Here is a 21,690-nt window from a genome sequence, read left to right as displayed (position 1 = left end):
ATATGAGAAACAAAAATCCGATAATTTTATTTACACTTGTACTTCATTTCGTGACTTAAATATTGTTGAAATATTTTCTAAAATTTGTGACTTAAGTTGCATAAAATACCCAGCTACTTTTACAACAGGCAGTGCAATGACGTCTTATTATTATTTTGATAATGTTTTTAATGAGTCACGCTCATAGTGAACTGTACTGTGCCAAGCAGGCTAATAGTTATTTACTTTCAATGGAGACACCTCAAGAAATAATGTATGTAATGTATCTTTTAAATGAGTCTTTTATAACCAACAATTTAAATATAAAACGCGTACCTATTGGCATATGGAAATACTTTACTGATTTATTTTGGCACTCAGGTAATCCATTTTTATTGTTGAATTCTGTGAACGATTCGATAGGTGACGAATGTGCATTTTTTAATTTTTCGGGTCTAATTAATGCTAATTTGATTGAAATGAATATTGAAAATTTTATGGACTACGTGTTTACAGATAATTGTTCTGAAATAGTTAGTCCTTCATTAGTCATCTGTGAATGTCATGAAGTTCTATACAATCCAGATATAACTAAAGATTTACTTAGTTCAGCACATTTAGACGTCAACATAATAGAAAGTCTTGACTTTGTTAATTTGATGATAATTTATTTCTTTGTAAAAGATGTGGATAATCAAAACATTAATGAATTTTCAAAAGTGTTTAAGAAAATTGAATGTGTTAAAAACATCTCTTTTGAAGACAAATATTTACAACATTACGTCTGTAACGAGAAACTGAATGATCGTATCGAAAAACCAAGAGAGAAATCTTTTTTTTCTATTTTACAACCAACAAAACATAATCATTTCATTTTTCAACGTTTTAATATATCATCTGATTGTACAAACTCAAGTGAATTTCAACACAATACTAACGTGACTTCCATTATTGAACTTAACATAAATAAACATGTTGACATGGTTTGTATACAGGACACCAACAAAACAGACGTTTCATCTCCGGCATTCCAGTGTAAGCAGGAAAACGATAAACTAGTTTACAGATGTATTAAAAGTAAATTTGCAAGTTATTATAGATGCCATGATGACTCACATTTACAAAACTGCAATGATTTCCTTTGTCCTAAAGGTTTTATGAAATGTCCAAACTCTTACTGTATTTACATCTCCTATATCGGCGATAGCTTTAGAGATTGTCCGTTTGGTGAAGATGAATTTCAGTCAAATAATATTGTAGGGATCGCTACAGTCTCGTATACGCTACAAGAGACATGTATTGATCAATTGGCCTATTTCGTAGTTTCCAAATCCGCGTATGATTCGAACAATACATTTCTATGTGATCAACCATGTCCGAAAAATTATATTTGTATTTCTAACAGAATCAAACATAGAAACAAAACTGAGGACACTAAGTACATTTTAACGTCGGAACAAAGTATATATAATTATTCTAATTTAATTTTTCCATGGAATGTATATTTCACGATGAGCCCAATACTTCAAATCGTTTATTTTACTGGATCCTATTGCAAAATACAAAACTTTGACTACTCATTTCACTATTGGAAATTTTCGGAACTTATTGTATTAGATCTAAGCTATACTGAGTTAATTAACAGTAAAGATATGAGCTTAGTAAAAACATTTAGCAAATTAAAAGTCTTGAACATTTCTCACAACCAGAACTTGACAATAGATCAAAATTTTATTTTCCCGACATCTTTAAAGATTATTGATTTATCCTATACAAAAACTTCATCATTAAAATTAAATGTCTTTGAAAATGTAACATTTCTAAAACATTTAAATCTAAGCAATTCTTTAGTTTCTACATTTCAAGATATGGGAATACCGGAATACTTTACACTAGACAGTTTAAACTTAGAAAATGTTGAGATGACAAATATTAAAGAAAATTTTTTCCGGGGTCTTACTATAAATTCAGAGTTACGAGCTAGTAATTATAAACTTTGTTGTCCACAAATGTTAAATCCAAATATTTCAGTAGACAAATGTCATGCACCTGTAGATGTCATCTCTTCATGTAAACATCTTGTTGGTGACATTCTAAAGAGAATTACCATCTGGACCGTAGGACTTATAACCTTAGTTGGAAATGGCATTGTGTTGGTTTATAGAATTGGTTGGAACAGAGAGATATTTAAAAAAGCTTATGGACTGTTTGTATCTGGTCTGGCTGTTTCAGATTTTATTATGGGCGTGTATTTACTGTTAATAGCTGTAGTAGATATTCAGTATAAAAATATTTATGTGTTAGAAGATGTTAAATGGAGACATAGTGTTTTGTGTCAATTTGCAGGATTTCTGTCAACAATTTCAAGTGAAACTTCCACATTTTTTATTTGTTTGATAACAACAGATCGATTTTTGAAAATTACTTTTCCTTTTGGTCAACACAAATTTACAAAAGTAGGAAAAATATATTCTTTAACATTAGTTTGGTTAATCGGCTTTTTGTTGGCTATAATTCCTATTATATTTACTAAGTGGAATATTTACTCTTCTAATGGTTTGTGTTTGGCTCTGCCTCTAGGATCTCCAGAAAATAATGGCTGGATTTTTTCTTTCATTGTTTTTGTTGTTTTAAATTTCATTTTGTTTCTTTTTATAGCTATTGGTCAAATATTAATTTTTGTAAACATTGTCAATGTAAGGAAAAGTATGCAGAACATGAGAAATGATGCCAGAAGGCGGCAAGAAGATTTGAATATAGCTAGAAAACTTGCATTTGTTGCCCTGACAGATTTCATGTGCTGGTTTCCTGTTGGAATACTTGGATTTCTTTCATTAAAAGGTCACATCTTTGACCGTGAGGTTTACGCCTGGATCGCTGTTTTTGTAATACCTGTCAATTCTGCACTCAATCCTATTATTTACACTATTCCAGCCATTTTTCATAGAAATATCGAATGCAAAATATAGCTTTTAAAGCTTTGAAATATTTTGAAAACATTTTTTTTTTATTTTATAAACGATTGAAACAGAGAATCACATTATCCAAAAAGTTCATAATATTTATTGTCTTTGATTCTTATGTATGCGGTGCAGCTTAATAATTTTTGCATCTGTAGCAGAAAATATCAATATACTTAGTTTTAATAATGTTTAAATATTTTTTGCATTCTTATATATATATATATATATATATATATATATATATATATATATATATATATACACACAACTTCTCTGTGACTGAGGTAGAAAATAGCTGGACGTTCATACGTGATTCTATGTACCAAACATCATCACTGGTGATTGGGAACAAAACAATTAAAAATATAGAGACTTTTTTGAAGCAAATCTTTCATGGATGGAAACTAGAAACAGGATAGCAGCTATGCTAAACTACAAGAAGGAGCCCACCCCAAGAAACTTACAAGCACTCAAAGAATATCGAGACGGTGTGCTAACAAATACTGGCAGGACCTATGTAAAAACATCCAATCTTGTGCCGACTGTGGTAATATCAGAGGACTACACGAGGGCATGAAAAAAAGCCTTTTGACTTCTCAACATTAGGTGTGCCCTGATTAAGTCAAAAGATGGTTCAATAAACAGTAATCGGGCACTGCAAATGGAGCGATGGGTAGAGCACTATGTATAACTCTACCAGATTGAAAATGTCATCTCACCAACTGCTTTGTCTAACTTTTCATCGCTTTCAGTTTTGAGCTAATAAGACGAAACACCCTCTGTAAAGGAACTGAGCACATCTATTGACATGCTTGCATACGAGAAAGCACCCAGAGGAGATGGTATTCCAGCAGAAGCCATTCAGGCTGGAAAGCATGCCCTAATCAAGCAATTCCATGAACTGCTAAGTTTGTGCTGGGAGCAAGGAATGCCCCCCCCCCCTCCTGAATTGAAGGATTCCAACATTGTAACACTTTACAGAAATAAAGGCGACCACTTCTATTGTAACAGTTATATAAGCATTTCACTCCTTAGCATAGTTGGAAAGGCTTAAGCTAGATTAATACTGAAGTGGATGCAAAACGAATTTACCCAGAATCGCACTGTAGCTTTAGAGCCGGTAGATCCACAACAGATATGATCTTCTCCCTACGGCAGCTACAGGAGAAAAGCAGAGAACGAAAGCAGTCCCTCTTTATAGCTTTTCTTGACTTGACCAAGACGTTTGACCTTGTCAGCAGAGCCGGCTTGTTAGCCGCATTAGAGAAAATCGGATGTACAAGCAAGCTACGAAACTAGTGTTAGATTTTCATGAAAATATGCAGTGCACCGTAAAGTTTCACTGTTCCGCCTCTGAGCCATTCTCCATCAAGAACGGAGTAAAACAAGGATGTGTTCTGGTTCCAACATTATTCGTCATCTTTTTTTCAGTTGTACTCACAGCGCTTTTAAATTCCTAGGAGATGAAGTATATATCCACAGTAGACTTGATAGAAAGCTGTTTAACCTGGCACTGGAAATCGGTATAAAGTTACTTAAATTATGGAAATTTAACAAATATCAGAGAAATCGACATTTCAAAAATAATTTTGGAATACTGTAAAAAACCTACAAAATGTTCAAATTGAACTAAGTAACGCATTGTAGGCAAAAAGAAAACAACAAATAATTATAACTTTTCTTCTTCCTCATTCTCATTTTCACATTGGAGCGTTTAGACGACTTTAGACGACTTTACCAATATATGAGATGAACTGGCAGTGGTTTCCAAATCCGGTAGCTCTCCACATAGTTTTCTTTCTATTGGGATGTTTTGGGGCCAGTGTCTCTTGGTAAAGAGAGCAGTTTTGAAAGGGCATGGTCAGCATTCTTTTGATTTCACTGGTTCCAATTTTGAGCTTCCGGTACATATGTTGTCTCATTCTGTTGTGTCCGGTCCTGAGTCGTTAGATTAGACGTTGATCTTGTCGGGATAGCTTATAATAGGCATCATCTTTCGGATGAGAGCTTGTCCATTTTTCATGTATTTTATTCACTATTACTTTCTTCATTATAACTCCGATTTCGTATATGCATCTTTTCTTTTAATATCATAACAAAATTTCAGAACAAAATAAGTATGACGTATTGAAAATAAAGCTAAGTTCACTGTATACAATGCTCTTTAACGAATCTATGTAGTTCTTTACGCTTTTAGTATTGTTGTATTTTACTCAAGTGTATTTTGTTATAATTTACAAAAAAATATTTGTGTTAAACACATAAGTGTTTGCTCTGTATACCCTGGATAAACATTTCTTTTGGCTGCTTAGCTGTCGGCTTTATTGTAGTCTGTGCCAGAAAAAAAAATGTATTAGAATTAGAGACAATAAACGATATGTATGGAAAGACAATAAAAGACAGTTATCAGCCTAAACATACTCATTCTTAATCATCGTTTAAAATATTAATCTTTATCTTTTAAAGTATTCTATCTTTTTTTTTCCACTCTTGAAATCAAGTGCAATGAAAATTAAAATAAAAAAGCTTAAAAAAAAAAGCTTTGTTCTTAAAACTATATTAAAACTTAATGTATCAAACACAATAATATATAACCAGTAATTAATAATTATTAATTGAATAATTGAGTAATTTTGTTAACTGAACCATGTTTTGTTAGCTTTAATAAATATTGTTTAAAGAATCAATTTGATTGGAGAATGCTGGCGGGAGAAATAGCCATAACAATTATTTAAGGTGGCGAAGTATTAGTTTCCATTGTTGCTATTAAACAAAACAATTAATTTTAATTAATTGTTAAATTGGTAAAAAAAAAATTATTGATTCATGTGTTGTCTATGGTCATGAATATAAATGTGGCCCTCCATTCCCAATTTTTTTAATGAGGCTCTCGATGGAAAAAAGGTAGCCCACCACTGCTTTAAACATCTTGTTATGCTTATATATATATATATATATATATATATATATATGAATCTTACATCGTGGTTCGATGAAGACCACCTTTGTCACCCAGGGGGCTGAAGGCTTTGCATTGGGGTTTTGTGCCTCCTCGTATGGCTGGTAAGACCTATGTGAGCCCGGAATGTTCGGCTGCACATTGGGCAGGTTATTCCAGCTGGAGCTAGTGTCTGACAGCACTGATCTCTTTTCCTCGGCAATTAGTGCGCCAGTTTTCACACCACGACGCTATGGTGGTCAGTCATGTGCTTCTATCTTCCAGGTGGCTGGGTTTATGATAAACGATTCCAAAGAAGCTTTGAGGACGTCTCTAAAGCGTTTTCTTTGTCCGCTTTGTGAGCGCTTTGTTTTTTCTCTTAATTGGCCATACAGGCGTCGTTTAGGGATGCGGCAAAAGATCTCTAGCTTTGTGTTTGTATGAAACATCGTCTGTTCCAGACATTTTTAGTCATTCTGACATAGGATGCAATGGACTTGGTGATACACAAGTCGATTTTATTATCCATCTTTCTGTTTCTGAAGAGTGTGCTGTCAAGATATGTGAATCTGTCTACGTCATTTATATAATGTCCATTTATCTTGATGCTTGGATCCGAGTAGGCTTTCCCAGGAGCAGGTAATTAGACTTCAGTCTTTTGTGTTAGTGGTAAGGCCAAAGTCTGAGCATGCTCTTGATAAGTCACTGACAATGCTCTGCAGATCAATTTTAGAGCAGGCATTTAGGGCACAGTCGTCAGCAAATATCAAGTCCCTGATTACTGCTGATTTTAAATTTGATTCTGCTTTGAGCTGCTTCGGGTTAAACAGCCCACCTTCAAATGTGATTGTTGTATTTATCCCTTTGTTTTCTCTATTTGTGAATGCATCTCTCAGCATAGCAAAGACCGTAATACTGAAAAGTGAAGATTCTAGGGTCTTGTTTTACCCAGTTTGATACTTCGAAGGGCACCGATGATTCTCCACTTTCCTGGACACGAGCCTTCATGCCATCATGAAATAGTCTCACCATAGATATGAACTTTTGAGGTCATCCATACTTTGACATAATCTTCCAGAGTCCATCTCCTCTAACAGTGTCAAATGCTTTAGTTAGGTCGACATATATTGAGAAGAGGTCAGCATTTTGTTCTTGACATTTTTCCTGGAGCTGCCTTGCCGCAAAGATCATGTCAATAGTTCCATGCTCTTTTCTGAAGCCGCACTGGCTTTTAGACCATGTTCTAGGTGTTGCTTGAGCCGATTCAGTAGAATGTGTGCGAGGATTTTTCCAGCAATAGAGAGAAGATATATATCTGTGGTAGTCACATATTTGGCGGCTTCCTTTTTGCTTATAGTGTATTAGCTTAGTATTGCAATGAATCAACTTCTTTTAATGTTTGACCATACATCTGTATGCAACATTTCTTACTAGCTCCATATATACCCGAAAATCCTACCTAATTGAGTTACTCATTAGGGATAGTCCAACTTGGGCTAGGCTAAAAAATGAATGCTTAAACTGTTATTTCTTAGCATGTATGAAACACAAAATAAAAGACTTCTCAAGATCAAAAGACAGCATTGAATTTCAACAACAAAATTTTTTTTTTTTGTTTTTTTTTTTACTTTTGTCTCAGAACATGTTGATAAAGGCGGACAAACGTGTATAGATTAACAAAATTGTAGGTGAACGAATTGTATTTCTTTTCATTTTATGTTCATGATGTTTATTCTGGATTTGATTTCTTACAGTGCCGTAGAAATGAGATAACTGCACGGTGTCACTGGGAATCACTGTGACATGACGTGATTTGTAGTCACTTTTTTATCTCGTGTTCATTTCACGTGGGAAAGCTCTCGGTCTGAAAATGACCACGAAGTGGAAGACAGTTGTTACTTGGTCCCCATTGAGAAAGGACGTAGGATTAATGATTTCTGTTGCATGAAGTAAAGTTTAATTAAGTACCAGTGATAAGTGTATTTGACGTTGGATTCACTACTTATTCCTGAAGCTACTATATATTTATTTATTGAGCCTGATGGTTGGATCGCCTATCTATTATTATTTTATATTAATAAATATATTGTCTGTTGGAAAGTGTGATACTTAATATATGTTGTGCTACACAAGTTATGGGCTCAACACGACATTCGTGTTAGCAAAAGTAATGAAACGCACAGAGAGAGAGAGAGAGAGAGTCCTGAGTCCTGGAATCCTGAGTTATAAAAGTTCTTCAAGTTGATGGTGTCGTGTGGTGCAGTTTGCAGAAAACCTGAATAATGAGAATTGTTACAATGTTAATTTATCATGTTAAACAAGGCTTCTTTGCAATACACATTTTGTCAGAAGTATTTACACACAATTTGCCATTGAACAAACTTGTATCCGCACGTCTTGAAATTTGAAAATTATAATTAAACTATTTAAACGATTTTTGAAAACAAAAGCTGTTTAAAATTTGAAATAATTATACTAATACTGAATAATTCATAACTTATTGTCTGTTACGGTATCAAAGCCAAAGTGTGAATTACATTTACAACATCTAATATCACAACACAAGAGTCTTTTACATTATAGAAAATTATTGCGTCAATTCTTTTAAAAATAAATCATGTTAATTTCTATTATAAGGTCGTCCCTTACCGCATTTGTTCTATTGCCTACCAAGGTGTGAAGAATTGATGTCGCATGCATGACATGATAGAAAATGTTTGGAGTCAATAGATTTCGAAGTTTCCAGGGTTTAGAAAATAAAGCACTGGGAAAGTGTTTCATAAGTTGTGATATGTAAAGATGTTTCCTTTGTTTCTTCTTATAGTTCTCTGTTTTGGTAAGTCAATTTATTTTTAATTAATTATACGAAAAGAAGTATTTTTTAAAAATATATTTATGTATAAGAAAATCATTTTAAAAGCAGCCCCAGTTTAGAATTTAAAGTAACGGATTTGAGATAATCGGTATTAATCAGTAAAAATTTAAATATACTAAATATACGAATAAATAGTGAGTACATACCACAGAGATAATAACAATGATAATTGCAGAGGGTTTACTTGTATTCAGCCAATCCTCCCCCCCCCCACACACACACAACCCACATTAAATTACTAATGCTGTCATCAAAATTTATGGATTTTTTAACGGTAACATTATGTCAAGTACGCTAAATTGAAAACTTATATCGTAACTAAAAAGTAATATCTCATATAGAGGAGTCTATGCTATTCGGACACCTATAAGCCCAAATTTGAAAGTTTGACTTTGACAGCGCATTATTTGACAATGGTTCGACATAGAAAAGAAAATGAAGTATCAAAATCTTCTTTAGTTTAAGGAGAATAAGGATGACTACTTATATATGTACCCCTAAATTATATTTGTTATTATATTTAAGGTCAAAGAGGCCATGTGTTTTCATTTACTTCAGACAAATTTGACCCACATTATTTGATTCCGGACACTATTATTTATTTCGGACAGTCTCTATATTTAGGCCTCAATAAACTCAGATTTTAATTCTTTACTAGAATTAACTAAATTATAAGATCCCCAGGCAACCCCTCACATTAAATCATTAAGATGTTTTGGAATTATGCATAAAATACGAACACAAAATGTTAAAATATGAACACACTTATTCTACCAAATTAGGTCACTGGGATAGTGACTTCTATACCGACTTTTAGACTTATTTTATGTTTGAATTGTATGAATGATTAGATGTGTGTTGAATGTTTGTGTTTTTTCTTTATTAATTTAATAATTTCTAATACAGCTGTCAGATGATCTTTTGTTGTATAGTACAGGTAAGGATAGCCATTCTTGCCTAACTGAATCCTCTATATTCTCTCTATATTAATCTAGATCTATCTCTAGTAGGTCTAGAGCTAAGCATTTAACTTCATTCAATGTACCAAGCTCACTCCAAAACATTTGCCCATTTATTCTCTATTAAAAAAACAACAACAACAAACGAACAAATATAATATAAGATCATTAACATTGATGTCCAAAACTGGCTGTCCGAAATAAATTTTGGTAAGAAAATCATAATTTAATTCGGACACCCTATTAATTTTTTATTTGTATGGAATCAGACAACTTGGCTTATAAATCAAATAAATCAACTTAAAAAACAGAATAAATATTGCCGGGCTCATTAGTATAGACTTAGCCAATTAAAAAACATAGTGTTAACTCTAGGAAGAGGTAAAGTCATCCGGGTAACATAGGAAAAAACAACAACCTGACTAACAAATTTGAAATTCGTTTTTCTTACATAAAAAGATAGCTAAATGGAAGGAAATTTGGTCAGAATCATTGGAAACTAGACAAGCACATTATACAGCGCGCTAGTTTTATAATAAATATTAAAATAATTATTTAATGACCACGAAAACAGCGAATGTCCGAATTCATGTAATGTCCGAATTAAATAAACTACTATATATATCAGTTCATCTTCGAATCAATCTCTTTGGGTCTGTTTTTTTTTTTTTTTTTTTTTGTAACAAAGTTTATATAAACTCAATCTGTATGTCTCTCGCTAAGTACAATTATCCCTTATTGTTCGTTACATGGATGTTGAGAAATTTGAAGTAAAAGTCATTTATTGGTTATGTGAAATTGTGAATCCAAATGCGTAACGATATGAAGAACTTGGACTCTGGACTTAACTGTGCAGAGGTCAAACCTATGATAACGCAGCCACAATGAGTGACCGCTGTCTTGTTGGCAGAAACGTCTCCAAAGGCAACATTTCTGAACTGTGATAAAACCGATTCTCAAAACAAAAGTTAATCAAAAAGGAGGAAGAGACACTTAGCAGCATGGCTTCAATGTCAGTGGAGCCAAAACTACTAGCATTGGATCTAAACGATGTCAATGATATACTGTACCAATTTGAATTTAGATTTATATGTTTATGAAGTACATTATGTCATGATGTAGAAGTCTTAATGCAGGGGCGCCTAAAGAGGTCAAGCTACTCCAGGGCCCCCAAATCCCTTGCTACACAACTGTATGTTGGAACAAAGTATTACCAAAGTAATTCAAAGTAATAGTACTTATTAATGCAAGGGGTGTTAACCAAAGGTAATTAAGATATAGGAACAAAAAAATCCAATGTATGCGCTAGCTAAGCATGGGCAAGGCAGATCAGAAAAAAATATCTTATTGTTATGTTACTAGGAGGACATTAACTGTGACTTTGTTACCAATTGTTCTAATGAAAAGTGGAAGACAGATTTCATGTGTTTCATAATTCCTACCGCAACGGGTTGCTTGCATAAGAAATGTAAATGCATGTTAAATCTTTTCAAACAAGGCTTTCCCATTTCTACAAGCAAGCTAAAGAAAACAAGTTTTGTCATTTTCCTTTGCCGAAAGTTGAAACTATTTCTAGAGAAATGGTTAAAAGTACAACACTTATTTAGATTCCTTAATTGTGCAAATTTATAAAAGCAAATTTGAAGGCGTCAAGAACCAGTTTTCAATATCATCAGCTCACCATTTATCGCAGAAGCACCAGAACTCCAGGCAAAGAGAAGTTCCAGTCAGTACTTGCACGGGAGTCTTATTATTGCCAGAAGCTGTATTTCCACACTTTAAAAAAATTGCTGCTGTTCACACTATTTGGGTACACATACATCTGTTCTTCTTCTTTGTTCTCAGTTTACATGTTGGAGGGTTCAGATCAGTAATATGAGATGAACTGCGCAGTGGTTTCCAGATCTGGCAGTTCTCCAAATAGTTTTTTGTTCTACAGAAGGGTTTTGGGGTCAGAGTGTTGTTCGGCTCTATTGTGATTAGAATGCACAATTGAAGGACATGGTCAGCATAATCTGGTGATGCTCAACATTGACAGTTTTAGCTTGTCCCGACATTTAACTTTCGGAACATATATTGTCTCATTCAGTGAATAAGTATTTTTTTAAAACTAAACAAGTATAATGACTGGTCAAAGTTTACTGACTTATTTGACAGCAGTCACAATGGTAACAACTAGTAAGCTAGTTCCACAGTTTCGGAAAGTTATGCACGAATGTAAAATGTAAAATACTGCACAATATGTACAAATGTATATTTGCGGGATATTGTTTATATAAAAAAAAACAACAGCAATTTAAAAAAACAATCGTAAAATTTATATGCGGCCCGCCATTCTAAATTTTTTTTTTTCAATTAGGCCCTCGTTACAAAAAGGTTGCCAACCCCTGATTTAGAGGATACAAAAATACTTCAAAAGAAATATTGTTGAAACACTCATTCTTGTAGTGCCAGTGGTGTTAGCAAATGTACATCTCAGCTTTAAGGTTTTGTTATCAAATAAGTAATATCCATTCATAAAATGTTAATATAGTAAGCGCAGAAGATTTAAGCTATATCGTTACGTTCCAAAACTTGTCTACAGGGCCAGTGAGTACTTTGTTTGAAAAATTATAATTCTTTTTTTCACGAGTGTACTGATTAGCTAATGAGTAGCATAAGAGATAATAAGTGTGAACTAATAGGTAAAGAACTAATGTCTCTATTTTAAATCCGATGTAAATGTGAGATATATAATGATACAGTCGATAGAATTATAAAATGGTTAGCAATTAATGTTGGATGATGTTTGAGTGAAGTTATTAAATTTTGTTCGAACGTTAAAGTAAGCGGTTGTAATTTTTGTATAAACAATATTACCCATAGGCCTATACCTATCATGGACTACATAATAGCTGTCATATTTTATTGTATTTTCTTAAATTCCTATAACTACACAATTGAATAAAACGCTTCTCCTTCTTTGTGTTCTTATAAAAAATATTTATTTCATTACCTGACATTATACATGTATATGATGTAAATATCATCTGTTTCTGTGGCACACATCTAACGAGGGTGTCACGTGGCAAGCACAACGATCAACCGCCTTTACTTTTAGTGCATACATATTTTATTTTCTAAAACTGATGCTTAGTACTATAGCAATAACTTCAATAGTACTTCTTTAATTAAAGAGAGCGCGAGACGATAGTTTTATTGTTATTCTGTTGTATTGAATATTGATGAAATCAAAGTAGATTTAAATAAGACATTTCTCTACCAGCGCATGCTCTTGACAGAAAGCTTCAGTATTTTTTTCCTCGTTCCCATTTGTCGTTTTGTTTTATGTTTGACATGTTTTCGCATGTTCCTTCAGAATTGAAGATAATTTACTTCCTAGTCCAAACCTCCCGCAGGACGTCGCGGGATGGCAGCGGGTAGGGTTTGAACCCGGGACCGTCAATAAGTCCCGAACGACAGTCCAGCGCGCCTACTGCATGACCAGGCGTTGTATCGACGTCTTTGCGACATCAAAAACAGATCCAATTTTAAAAAGCTTTGATTACACTAATAGATTTTGCTTAGGCTTTTTATAAAACATACATTAGATGATATGAACGTTTCTCAAATATCATTAACGGCGGGTGTCTTGAACTTGAAGTTGTGCGTTGTAGACGAGAGAGTAATGAGTTCAAGTAGTTCAGAATGCAGGGAAATGCTTGGCGCTGACTTCTGTTGCTCCTAAAACCCCATCTAGCATTTATTTATTGTTTGGAAATGTCATGTAAAGAAGTTTGAGAAACAAGCACTTCTGTTCAATTCAATTAGTTAGTTAATGAATCGGAATTTATACTTTCTCCACTGTGACCTTACATGCAAATATTTTGTATCAATGCGCGACTCTATGAATGAGTAATTAATGGAGTTATTTATGGACCGACATACCACACTAAACTAATAGCGGTTAACACATCCACTTTCTTGCCGTTTGAAATTAGCTGGAAGAACCAAGCATTTGAAAGCTCCCTCGCCTTTCCTTACGTTGACTTTCTTTACATTCCAGTATTACAATTAACTCTTTCTCTCCGTAATTATTTACCACATTCAGGTGGAATCAACGTTGGTGTCGTCTGTTAGGAGAGAAAGAGTTAATTAATTAGTAATGAAAAAATCACCATTATAGCATTGTTCCTCATTGAAAACCAATGAAGTAACAAGTACCATGGGCCCAGAAGAAAGAGTACAAGTTTGTTGCCTTAAGAAAGTTAAACAAATTTGGTAAAATTTGATTCATTCTAGTGAACAGCTTACATTCAATTTAGTTATAAAAAGTATATAGAAGGTAAAGTAATTACATTTGTTTGTTTGTGTTCATCTTATCTTATGAAATACATACATATCTGCTACATGTGCTACACGTTTCGCTAGGTCAATCTAGTCATGTACTTATAATGTGTCATTTTTACCAAGAAAGTTTGTCCTCAGTTTGATGGCCACTTGATGGCCCGAGCGGTCCGCTCCATCCGCACATTGGTAGCTACGCCTGTGCTTTCTTGGTAATCTTTTTAAGTTCTGCTATTAAATATCATTTTAGGATGTTTCCAATTTGACTATTTATGCGTAGTACTCGTCAATTAAAATCAAATTAAACAAAGAAGTCATATAGACAGGAAGTCACTCGTTGGCTTAATATTATAAATTGAGGTCTGCATGTTGTCGGCTGCTATTCCACAATGCTTGGTTGAGTTGGTGTCAAGAGGGTAAGTTAATTGGTTTTATAAGTCTTGTATTATAATATATTGTTTAATTTTTTAGAATAAGAATAGCTATTATATTATAATAAAAATAATAATAAATAAATAAATTTATAAAAACTCTTCAATCAATAATACCTTACATTCGGAAATTCCCGAACGCGATAGTCCTTTCATAAACAATGTTGGATCTAGATCTAGACCTAGTTTACAAGCCAATTTAAAATTCATTTATATCTTTAGCTTTATGATAACGGTCAAACCAGAATTTTCCCGGTTGGGTAAACAAGCTAGTTATTCTTTTCTTAGCGATATACATCAACTGTCTTAGGAAAATCTTTAGAGCCGTTTCGTTTTTTGAGATGCGTGTCCAGGTTCTGTCCAGATTCCTTCCAGCTTCATCTGTCCTCTCTGAAGTTGTGACTTGAATAGAAGTATTGTAAAAAAGAAGGACAGATTAACGTTTTATACAGAAAATAAATTTCGTTTTTAAGAATTCATTAAGTTTTTGTTTCATAAATTACTTTCCTTCGTTACAGATCTCTATCTTATCTTATCTTATATAATACAGACGTCAATTCAAAAAAGAAGATGATTACGTCATGCATATTAACCAATGACTTAAATTCTGCCAAGTCACTGGTCTTCCTGGCTAGCTCAGACAACTCATTCCATTCTCTAATAGCGCTAGGGAAAAAGGAGTATTTGTACAAATTTGTCTCTATATATTACTTCTACACACGTCCGCTCTTTCTTATCGCCATAGATTCTAGATTAAACCACGATCAAAATAAACAAAGGTAACTAATAAAACTGAATGAATAAATCTCTATTTTTTCATAGCTCTATAAAGTGTGTCTCCTGATACGATGATTAAAATCTGTAGCTTTAGACAATATTAAAATACTGCTTATAAAACTGTCTTTACTTTATCTCTTTATTTTCCTGTGTATGCAATTTAAAAAAAAAAGTTAGTTACATAAAATACATCTTGTCAGTTTGTTCCCGAATGGGAAATAGCCGCTGTTAGTTCGTGTGGTATGTCGGTCGGTCCGTCTCGTAAACTAGAAAAGATATTGAAATCCGATATATATATATTATATTTTAGATCTAATGCAAGGCTACTGTTTCATTTCGTTTTCCGCAAGCGAAAAATGTAATTTTTCAAATTAACTATGCAAGGAGTTTTTTTCATAAAAATTCACAATTTTTTACAGCTTTTCACTATTGACTAGTAAAATACACGGGAGACTATTTAGTAAGTGAGAAAATTAGCTTATTTTTAATAAATTATGCAAATGGTTTTAAATTTGTTGGCACAATTTTTAAAATTGTTTTACTTAAGTAATTTCTGTCATTCTAACAATAAAAAAAAAAAACAAATATGAGGAAAAATCTATTTAGTATGCATACAAGTGGACTATTATTTAAAATAACAAGTAATTAGTAGTATTTCATATTACACATTTTGTTGAATGCCACACTGGAATTAGAAACGCAAGACTAAAGAGAAACGTTTCTCTTTTCTTTTTTTTAAGTTTCTTTGTTGAGGCTTTTAATGAGAGATTTGCACTTAACAAAACTATTTGATAAATTAGATAATCATTTAATAACATCAGTAAGGCCAGGTTCACATAACTTCCTACCTATCATTCATCATCATCATCAAACTCCATTTGAGTGAGGGCTTGAGAAGCTTAAATCATTTATTGCAAAAGCCCTGGACAGAAACTCTGCTGACTTGCCTAGTGCATACATGTCACCATACAGATCGAGAATTTTTGGTTTCCTAGACCTGTCGATACGGATATCAGCAAGTCTGGGGCAGTCAGACAGAATATAAGGCACAGTTTCCTCTTCCTCGCAGTGGGGGCACCGTGAATTGAAATTTAGCTATAGCCGTGAGAAATATGAGCCAACAGGACAGTGGCCTGTCCTGCACTGTGCTATAATAGCTTGCTAAGGCCTGGACAGCCTCCACCACGGGGAAGTGCGGTCAAGGCGCCTCATGCGCTCCCAGACTCCACGGGCTTTTTGGGACTTGTCTCAGCACTCAAACCACTTTTCCATTTTTAGCGGCCCCCGTAAGGGGAAAAAGCCGCTATTAGGTTTGTGCAAAATGTCCGTCTGTCCGTCTGTCACAGTCAGATCTCTAAAACTAGAAGAGATATGAAAAATATTATTTCATCATTAAATGCGGCTTGAAAAGTTTAGGTGCAACGGCTACTTTTGGTTTTCTAAAAACAAACCGTTTAATTTATAAAATTAATTATGCAAGCTTTTTTTTCCAGAAAAATACACCAATTCTAAAACAATTAGGTAAATGTAAGGGAGGCAATGTTACAATATGCTAACAAAGATGGACAATTTTTGTGTATTTTCAGTATCACTAAGTCAAATATATTGATAAAATGTACAAGAAATGTTTACAACAAATATAAATAATAGTTAAAGGTGTTTTTTCTGGTCAACTAGCTGCTAAAATTAAAAGAAAACATTTCTGTTTGTTTATAAAGGCTAATAATGCATTTTGTATGTAAATATCACGCACATTTTTTTAAATGGTCTTTTTATGCAGCGACTTTCGTGCAGTAGCGTAACGTCGCAACATGATCAGGTCCTAAACCAATTCCTTAAACTTTTTTAAAAAATCAGATTTTATTAATTTTTTGTTTAGTGCCCCCATCCAAATAGAAGAAGATTATTTTTGTGCGTTTTGTCTGTTGGTCGGTCTGTCCGTCACGATTAGATTAACAAATAATACTAGAGGCTATTGTAAATCTGATTTAACCTTTAATTTTTCATTCAGAAATATTGCAATAGTTTTAAGTATCTATAATAGATTGTTCCGGATGTTTTGTGAAAAACAAATCAATGCCAATGAATATTTGTTTGCTCTTCTAACTTATATTAGATTTTATTTCCATGCTTAAACGTTGCAAGAAACACATGATCTTTAATATATTGTTCCGGTTTTTAATGTAAATAGCAATATAAATGCTAAATTAAAATATCTATACTGATTTATATTTCATTAACTATAAAGTTGTTCCGGATATTGTTTTATAAAAAATAAATTATGTCAAATGATTGTTTGAAATCGCATTATTGACTAATATTACACTTATATTCTTTGACACAACGTCACTATAGTTTATTTATCAATATCAATTGTTCCAAATTTTTAATTTAAAACAACTTTATGTCAAATAATTTTTTTTTCAAAAATATCGACAATAGGTTATTCAGGATTTTAAAATAAGAAAGTAATTAACTAGAAACGACTGCTGAAAATCAATTTTTAGACTTATTTTACAGTTAATTTTCTTGTCGAAATATAATAAAAGTTGTTTAATCGGTAAATAATGTTCCGGATTTTGTTTCGAAAAAGAAATCGAACTACATTACCTTAATTTTCTTACAAATCGTCGCCAAAAATGATCCGAATTGTATATGAAAAATCTAATAACGCTAATAAATGTTTGAAATCCCTCTTGTAATAAATAAAACAAATAATTTTCTCATTTACGAAAATTGGTTGTTCCGGATTTTTTATGAAAAATAGTTTAACATTTTACTTTCTAGCTAAAACGTTAGAAAATCTAATTATTGTTAATATTATGCTCCGATTTTTAAGGAAAACAGCTTCCTAACACCAAAGTATGGTTTGAAAAAACCTTCATAAGGCTATGGTACATGTAATTTTCATAACAGACCATCCCACTAATTTAATTAACGGCATTTGATTAATCTGGAATTCTTATTTTCTCTCACTATAAATATATAAACATCCGGAACAATATATTATAGAAACTTAAAACTAATGCGATGTTTCGGAAGGGAAATTAAATTTTAATCAGATTTTCAATAGCTTTTAGTCTTTTTTTTCTCTCGCTATTAACATAACGGACAGACAGACTGACAGAGAAAGCAAAAAAAAAGCGTTTTAAATCCGTTTATATATATATATATATATATATATATATATATATATATATATATATATATATATATATATATATATATATATATATATATATATATATATATATATATATTAAGTCTAACTAGCCCATCAAATGAAATACTAAAAGAACAAACTCGGTGCACCAATGTCTATGATCCCCCGAGAAGCTGCTCGTAAAGATGACATTTTTTAGTCTAACTAGGACGTGTGACGTAATGGAATTTTTTTCCTTTGACGTCATATAGAGTTAATTCTTTAAATGAAATGCTAAAAGATCTCACTCGGTGCACCAATGTCTATGAACACTCGACAAGCTGCTCGTATAGATGACATTTTTTAGTTTAACTAGGACGTGTGACGTAATGGAATTTTTTTCCTTTGACGTCATCTATATTATAAAGTAGAATGTGAGGGGTATGGATGTATGTTACTTATAGACATCAAAACCGCTGGACCAATCTTGATAAAACTAGGCAGGAATGTTCCTTGGGTACCAACTTAGACCGTAGTGTATGTAATGTAGACCTAAAACAAACTTAAGACCCTCAAAAAAAATAAAGTTGTCCGACTCTATTAAAGCTATAGTATTTTATGGATCTAGGCCATGTCTACAATGTTGACATGAGAAAAGATAGAAAGGATTTAGACCTAGATCTAATTTTAAGAAATACACTTTGCGCAGATAGTTTTTTACTTTGACACATGAAAAGACAAAAGAAGATCCATTGATTTCATTATATAATAAAATTAACCTTCAATTTTGTGTTTCAAAAGCATTTTTTACATTAATTAGTTCCTTATATCTGTGATTACAGATTTCCTGACGAACATTCTTTCATTAGACAATTCCGTAATGAATCGCGTACTAAATATTAATTCGTTTAATTGTTTACTTTATAATCCCATCCCTAGATCTAAAACTCTAATTCAACTCTAAGATGATAAAACTTCTCTTCGCACAGATAGTTTTATACTTTAACACATAAACATATTAATTAAAGTCCATTCATTTCATATTTTGATCAAATAAACATTCAAATTTGGTTTTCTAAAGCTACATTCATCTGCGAAAGCTGCGAAGCCGAGTTGAGATAGGCCTAGATCTATATTCATTCATGAATCGCGTACTAAAAATTATTTCGTTTAATTGTTTTTAATAGATAAGAATGTATCGACTTGGGGTAAACCGATTTTCGCAAAACTAATTTTATTTTCGTAGCGAAAGAGAAATAACGTGAAAGGATCATTAGCTACGTTTAACATACATCTAAATCCAATCCACTAGATTATTCAAAAGCATCTTTTACATAAATTAGTTCCTGATATCTGTGTGACTACAGATTTCCTGGCGAATATTCTTTCATTAGACATTACCAAATGGTTACACATCTCTCTACTGAGTCTATTCCTAGGCCTAGGTCTAAAACTCTTATTGAACTCTAAGATGATAAAATTTCTTTTCGCAAAGATAGTTTTATGCTTTAACACATAAACATACTAATTATTGTCCATTCATTTCATATTTTAATCAAATTAACATTCAAATTTGTTTTTCTAATTTTTAATACATTGGTTCGCTGTTCGCTAAAGCTGCGTGGCCGTGTTGAGATAGGCCTATATTCATTCATGAAAAAAGTTCACGCATGCGCAGCACAAAATGAACTCTATAAAAGCCAATTTTTAACTCTAGATTAGTGTAGATTTTGATTTATGTCTACCTCAAGATCTACTTTATACTTTATACACATGAGCATACAAAATTTAGTCTATTCATCTCAAATTTTAATCAAATATATGTAGGCCTTCAAACAAATGTTTTAATTTGAAAAAAAAAATGGATTTAAGCCTATTAGCTATTCTGATTTGATAGCTTCACTCACACTATTTTTACATTGACACATTCGCTTTACTTATTACATTATTATTTCGTTTAATTGTTTACAAAACACTCAGTGACTATATCGAAAGTAATGCGCAAATAAAAACCCGCGGGTCGCGGGTAACATATGTCTAGTATGGAATAAATTCTTTAAATGAAATGCTAAAACAACTCGGTATAGTAATGTTTATTAAACCTCGTAATGTTACTCGCATTTTAAAAAGACATAATAGCTAGATTTAGATCTAATCTAGACTTTTTACACTAGATCTAGATTTTTTTTACACTAGAGCTAGATTTTTTACACTAGATCTAGATTTTTTTCTTACACTAGAGCTAGATTTTTAAAACTAGATTTAGATTTTAAGTTCTAATTAAAATCATTATATAATCTAGATTTAAAATTTCTTGGTCTAGTTTGGAATGTTTGTTGTTTTACATGTTTCGGATGTTCCTTCAGAGTTGTAGTCCAAACCTCCTGTAGGACGACGGGGGATGGGAGCGGGCAGGATTTGAACCTGGGACCATCGATGAATCAAAACGACAGTCCAGCGCGCAAACCGCACTACCAGACAGCCATGATTTAGACTAGATCAAGATCTATAATTTTAATTTCTAGGCTTAAAGTGTAGATTTTTATTTCTAAAGTCTAGGTTGTCAATATGTCAATATTGCATTGTTATAAAATACTAAAACTAATCTACTATTTTAATATTTCATATTGCAATTTGCTCTATTAATTGATTATCTAGTGTTTTTTTTATATAAAGCTTATCTAAATTACATCTATATTATCCCAAATATATATTTTAGATCTAGATCTAGTAGATATAGATATTGAGAGTGCTAAATTAGTAGTTTAATTTAGGTAGATTTACATCCTCATTCTAGTTCCATTTAGGCCTAAATGAAAATGCTCAATACCAAAAGATTATCTAAAATCGCTCTTCTGACATATTGTACATATCCGGTAGTTGTCATTCCGTAATGTGTATGTATATTATCAATAGTAAGCTATTAGTTTGTAACCAGTTTGTCATTAGATTAAGAGCAATGCCTGGTCGTGCGGTTAGCGCGCAGGACTGATTATCTCTACGGTCTCGGTTTCATACCCTGCTCGATGCCATCCTCAGTCGACCAGGGATCCGTCTCCTACGGGGACCGCCTCAGAGTTTGTGTGGCAACACAAACTCTCTTTGTAATCTTGTTGTTTTTTTAATTATAGCCAGAGCATACAAAAAACTTACAGCCTGTTCAGTTGGTGGAATTTGTCCTCTCTGGTGGGCCAAAGAGTCTGCAATAGTGTTGCCAGTCACACCTATGTGACTCGGTACCCACTGCATTATTACAGGGGTGCCATAGCTTTATGTTGAGTGAGGCCATAATGACAGTGT

General features: G+C 32.7%; 1 protein-coding gene and 1 long non-coding RNA gene across 3 annotated transcripts in view; one reads left to right on the top strand and one right to left on the bottom strand.

The window, feature by feature from the left end:
- The first annotated feature begins 1,081 nt into the window (after nt 1-1,081).
- LOC129926967 (G-protein coupled receptor GRL101-like) lies at nt 1,082-2,976 on the top strand. Its single transcript, XM_056033835.1, has one exon. It carries the CDS (start codon nt 1,137-1,139, stop codon nt 2,946-2,948), a length of 1,812 nt encoding a protein of 603 aa, XP_055889810.1. The 5' UTR covers nt 1,082-1,136; the 3' UTR covers nt 2,949-2,976.
- Nucleotides 2,977-12,567: 9,591 nt separating this feature from the next.
- Nucleotides 12,568-21,690, bottom strand: part of LOC129926910 (uncharacterized) — a 41,486-nt gene continuing 32,363 nt past the window's right edge. For both annotated transcript variants that reach the window (XR_008778609.1, XR_008778610.1), the window contains exon 4: nt 12,568-14,873. This is a non-coding gene — a long non-coding RNA (uncharacterized LOC129926910). The remainder of the gene's footprint in view (nt 14,874-21,690) is intronic.

The sequence above is a fragment of the Biomphalaria glabrata genome, chromosome 6, assembly GCF_947242115.1.
Source record: "Biomphalaria glabrata chromosome 6, xgBioGlab47.1, whole genome shotgun sequence".
In the NCBI taxonomy this organism is placed as follows: Eukaryota; Metazoa; Mollusca; class Gastropoda; family Planorbidae; genus Biomphalaria; species Biomphalaria glabrata.
Note: the sequence above shows the minus strand (reverse complement) of the source record. Positions and strands in the feature narration are given on the sequence as shown.

Coding starts and splice junctions, on each gene's coding strand:
- LOC129926967 (XM_056033835.1), top strand. CDS start 1,137: ATGAAATGTCCAAACTCTTACTGTATTTACATCTCCTATATCGGCGAT.